At 38.4% G+C, this 5,755-nt stretch overlaps 1 protein-coding gene across 1 annotated transcript in view; it reads right to left on the reverse strand.

Annotated features, from left to right (window-relative positions):
• The window catches only part of LOC117282846 (26S proteasome complex subunit SEM1), a 6,570-nt gene extending 5,428 nt beyond the window's left edge, over positions 1–1,142 (reverse strand). The window contains exon 1 of the mRNA XM_033754201.1: positions 932–1,142. Coding sequence (XP_033610092.1) covers positions 932–1,127 — 196 coding nt within the window. The 5' untranslated portion in view covers positions 1,128–1,142. The remainder of the gene's footprint in view (positions 1–931) is intronic.
• Positions 1,143–5,755: the final 4,613 nt, after the last annotated feature.

Here is a 5,755-nt window from a genome sequence, read left to right on the forward strand (position 1 = left end):
GGGGTATTGCTGGAAATGAAGCAGAAGACCAATTAGCTAAAACTGGAGCTGAACACCCGTTCATAGGACCTGAACCAGCCTGTGGCATCTCTCTAGGAGTTGCCAAACAGGCAATCAGGGACTGGACTAACATGAAACACAAGGGATACTGGGAATCCTTAACTGGACTCAGGCAAGCAAAGGGACTCATATGAGGATCTTCAGCTGAAAGAGCGAAGGAACTGTTGAAGCTCAACAGGAACCGGCTACGATGGGTGGTAGGACTACTTACAGGACACTGTCACCTCAAAGGACACCTGTCCAAACTGGGACTGAGTGACAGTCCCACCTATGAGAGGGGTCAGCTAGAAGATGAAACAGCCACACACGTCCTGTGTGAATGTGAGGCATTGGCTTATTTAAGATTATGTGACTTGGGCCAGTACTTCATGGAACCAAGTGACTATTTTGACGTCCCCATGTCCAAGATCCTGCGCTTCATCCGAAGCGTCGGGTTGCTGAGGGAATAATTAAAAAAGGGGAAGCACAATAGATCTAAGGTCGCGGTGCCAGGGCTGAGAAGGCCTACCCCTCATATATTCTATTCTATTCAAAATGTATCTTTACAATATAGCCACCAATTTGCCCGAACCCAATGATAGGTTAAGGGGGCTGCTTAGGTTAGAATAGTGACCTAAGTAGTTCAAATAGTAACACAACCGAATACAGAATACAATTATATGCAAAATGTAACTGATGCACTTTATGCAATTCTTAATATAACCTCATAACTAAATGAAGTTAACATCTACAAAACGCAAATGACGCAAGTTAAGTACAATTTTTAATTTAACTTCACAGCCTAAAATCGCCATTCTGCTTCGACAATGTTTTACAGTGTTATTAATTGTTTCAGTTATGAAACTACATTGTGAAGGAATATTGATTTTACCTTCTGCTGGGAATTCTTCAAATTCATCATCTTCTTCAAGAAGACCCAAGTCTACTTTCGGTTTGTCTGTCATTTCTGATTTGATACAAGCTACAACTGACAATTTCGACCAACGCTGATTACGATTATCACGAACAGTGGGGTTGAGATTGAGATAGAGGAAAGGGAAACATGCAAGACCGTGCAGGACTGCCATCTCGATTGGAATCGATCATTATATCATTATACACCTATCGCAATTAATCGAATCGCAAAGTGTGAGCCAATCAGAGAATTCGTTACACCACGTACACCTTCCTCGTTCCTCAAGTTCCTTACGTTCCTTACACCGCTAAGCTATCTGATGCCAGACAACTTTCCTGCTGATAAATGGTGGTAAACTTCACTCAGTCACCGCTCAATCACGGTGCATGCAACATACGAAAACATACTAGTCTCATTTCACTTACAGTATTTTATGATTTTATTAACTATGCTATAAGCAACTCATACTCGAGTTGTACCCGAGTGATGAAATAATTGCTGGATTGGGAAGGGATGTGGAACAAGTCAGTCGCAGTCTACTTCGGTCTGCTTGACCAGTTGTAAGTTCGGTAAGTGCTATGTATGGCAATCTATGTTGTTAGAATTAGTTCCGATTCGCTTGACAGGTGTGTCAGTTGGGAGGGGTTCCGGAAGGAGTTTGGTTATGTTAAATTCAATTAAGTTTACAGGATTTTAATTAATTAGTAATATTCTGTGATATTTACGTACGTTGAGGTAGTGTGGCGTTACATGTGTGATATGTTTGTAATGTAAGAGCTTTCTGTGTATGCTGTGATGATTTGTTTTGATATAAATTTGTTCAGTAAGCAGGAGGCAAGTGTACTTGACAAATATTGTTCACTGTACATCTTCGTGAATATATAAATTTGAATCATGTAGACTCCTACTAGAGGTGACGCTGCAGCTCTGCAGTTGGGGTATGGTTGAACGTGTCTGTGCTTCAGCTCCTTGAGGTGGTTGTAAACGTAAGCCCATCACTGTAACCGAAAAAATTAACAAACTCACAGTTAGTATACTTTGGGATGAAACAGATATGTCATTTGATGACAAATTTATAGATGCTGATTTTAGGTGCAAAATAATGATTACTCTTAATACGGGTGTTAGAAATTGATTATTTGAAGTATGCCTTTATGGTATCATATTGGAGAGAGAGGGAAGGGCTTCTTAGAAATGTTATGCATGTTTATATGATTCGTTATTTGTTAGAAGAAAAGATTAATATTATTACAGGTACTTACAAAACAGCACTTCACAGTATAGATTAGTTTGTATTTGGCGTTGTAGGAGAGTTTAAAAGTAGATACAAATTTTGTGTTAAACACTTTTCTTTATTGGTAAGTATGAGCTTGGTCATAGTGAACTGTAAGTAATGAAGCTTCACTGTTTCGGTTACCTCCCTTGCCAATAATTTTGCAGTATGAAAGTTTGTGTTGACTCCCATCAATTCTCCATGCCTTGCATAGTGTTTTGAGTGGTTTATAGCCATATTTTATTAATTGTTGAGCAGAATGTTAACACTTTTTGTAATGATGGCACTGATACATGACTCAGGTTCTGGGGAAGATAAGCATTTTCATTTTATGAGCTGATTGCTCTTGGCATTTGTTATTGTGCTTGAATATTCTTGTTCCATTTTGTTTCCAGTTCCTCTAGAACCAATATTTTGTCCCTGCTAATAATCTAATCTAGATAATTGCGTTTTATGAAAGCTGTACCAACATCAAAGTTTGTGAAACAGTGAATCATGGATATCATGGTGTTCTGTCTGTAGTAAGTGAAATGTAGAGTACAGAATTATATAATTACTGACTGGGAATTTTGTTTGGATAGGAGTTTGGAAATGGAAAATAAGCATGAGTTCTTCCATGAAATTTTTTATATATAAGTAGTGCAGTATTGCATGGCTTTCATTTGTAAGGGAATGGAAATTAATTTCCCATTTTTAAGGAGTTGAAGTCTTTACTTTTATATATATTTACAGTGTTCTAATATGGAGATATCTATAAACAAAATTTACTTAGTGTATGGGTATTATTTCGTTATAATAATATGCGCTAGCATAGTGGTTAAGGCACTGTGCTACAAGCCGGAAGGTCGCGGGTTCAAGTCCCGATGAGGTCATTGGATTTTTTCAATTGACCTAATCCTTCCGGCCGCACTAGGCCCTGGGGTTTACTCAGCCTCTAACAGAAATGAGTACCAGGAATTAATTAAATAATTTTCCTGGGGAGTAAAGCGCGGCCGGCGCGTAACGCTGACAACATTACCACCATCTTTGGGCCGATTGTCTAGATAATGTGGGACCCTTAATGTCTCACAACCCTATGGGCCTTCACGGCCTGTTAAGGGATAGCTTTACTTTTACTTATGGATATTATTAGTACCTTTTCTTTAGGCCAGTATGTATACCAGCAAATACTTGATCTGTATTGACAAGTTTGTCAAAAGTCTCACACATTTACCATTGAATTGTATTTTTCAATCTTGAGGCAAAAACTGAACATGATAATACCAGTAAACATATTTCGGGGGGGTGGGGGTTGCCAAGTATTATCACGCAGGAAAGTTATGTAACCATAAATTTTTTGTTATTACAAGCCACATAGAAGTTTTACATTCTGTTGAAATTAAAAGTGCATCTTGTTTGAAATCATACATACAAATTCACATGCAAATCAGAATCTCTTTTTTAATGCTATTCATGTGATTGTTTCAGGCCTGTGACTTACCAGCATGAGACCTCAAGCGACTTGTCTGCCATATGAGGAAGGAGTTGTTGCTGTACAGTCATAACGATCAAATTACAACATTTCTCTGACGTCCATTACGCTCTCCTATCTTCCATGCATGGCTCTTTCAGACAGCCTTTTCTCTTGCAGCTATGCCACCAGAATCTCTGCATGTCAGGACTGAAGTGAAAGTCAGTGCATGTCAGGACTGAAGTGAAAACCTGTCCATGCCAAGACTGAAGTGAAGATCTGTGCATGTCAAGACTGAAGTGAAAATCTGTGCATGTCAATACTGAAGTGAAAATCTGTGCATGTCAAGACTGAAGTGAAAATCTATGCATGTCAAGACCGAAACATGACAGGAAGATACTATTACAGTATTACAGGGATAAATGTCAGTTTGATGTGTGCCGCCATGTCAGACTGATACTTATTTGTCCAACAAACTGCCCCTCTTGCTTTGCTGTGTTTGCATGTAGGAGGATAACACATGTGCATGATATCATCTGACTTTGTGTCTTGCTTTGATGCCTTCGATGTTCAACATCGCGTAATATTCACTTGCTTTTCTTTATTGCTACTACATGTATCAGCCCAACCAGCCATATTCAGGTGTACAGGTTGTTGTGATTGCAGAATCTGCTGCTCACTGTAATGCTGTTTTGTTTCTGTTATGTGGAGGCCTTGGACTGCATCTGGTTATGTGGGTTAGTCATCTGTTTTTTATTTAGATGTCCTTGAGCTGCATGTGTTTGCTTCATGGTTTTGTTTGGCTGTGGCTGTCTTGAATGTTCTTGCTGGGGCAGGAATTTGTTGTGTTGATGATCAACCACAGCACAACAAACATGCCCAGCTCAAGGACACCTAAATAAACAACAGGTGACTAACCCACATAACTAGATGCATTCCGAGGCCTCTACATAACAGGAACAGAATAGCATCACAGTAAGCAGCAGGTTCCTTGATCACAACAGCCTGTACACCTGAAAATGGTTGGTTAGGCCGAAACATGTAGTGGCAACAAAGAGAAAACTCTGAGAGAATGTTAACTGACGTTGCACACAGATGGCATCAAAGTAAAACGCAAAGTCAGATCTAAGCAGTGCAACAGGATGCTACAATGTAACATTATGCCTGATATCAGTTTTTATGTAAAATTCATTCATGGTCTTCTGGCTTATGACATGGTTAGCAGAGTTTTCTGCTGGTCTGTTAAAGCCAGGGGCAGTATGTTCTTTGGTAACCATTTACCAGGCAACACATTATAATAACTTAGGAGACCAGAATAAGATTTTTCACCGTTCTGAAAGATTAAACTCTGATACCGTGTAAAATTGTTTGTATATTCAAATGTGGTGGATGCTAGACCATAGTAGTTCTTTTTTTCCTTATAAAAGAAAGAACTTGAGAAGTAAAGCTATCCCTATAACAGGCCATGGAGGCCCCTAGGGTTGTGAGACGTCAAGGCTCTCACATTTTCTCTAGGCAGTCAGCTCACAAATGGTGGGAAGGTTGTCAGCCTTACGCGCCCGCCACCCTTTACCCCTCCCCCATGAAGATTGCTGGTACTAATTTCTGTTAGAGGCCTATTACAGACACTGCACAGTGTAGATAAAAGTAATTGCACATGGACAATCACAACATAAAGTCAGACTAATTAAATGTAAGCACTGAAGCAAAGACACACTAAAGCAATTAATGTAATTAATAATTCAGTTCAGTTCATGTTTATTTGCATACAAACTTAACAGCACAGAAGCCAATTACAAAGTTAGCATGAGTACCTAGAAATACACAAAAATAATTAAAGAACGAAATATGCCACTCTGTACAAGGACAATAAAGTAATAATAAATACAAGGAAAACTATAAAGTTAGCATTTACAGGAGAAAAAATTGAATATATAAATTTCCAGTGGTCATGCCATTTTGTGCAATAATAATAATAATAATAATAATAATAATAATAATAATAATAATAATAATAACAATAATAATAATAATAATAATAATAATAACAACAATAATAATAATAATGTGGGGCTCT

This window comes from Cryptotermes secundus, unplaced genomic scaffold (genome assembly GCF_002891405.2).
Source record: "Cryptotermes secundus unplaced genomic scaffold, Csec_1.0 scaffold1116, whole genome shotgun sequence".
Lineage (NCBI taxonomy): Eukaryota > Metazoa > Arthropoda > Insecta > Blattodea > Kalotermitidae > Cryptotermes > Cryptotermes secundus.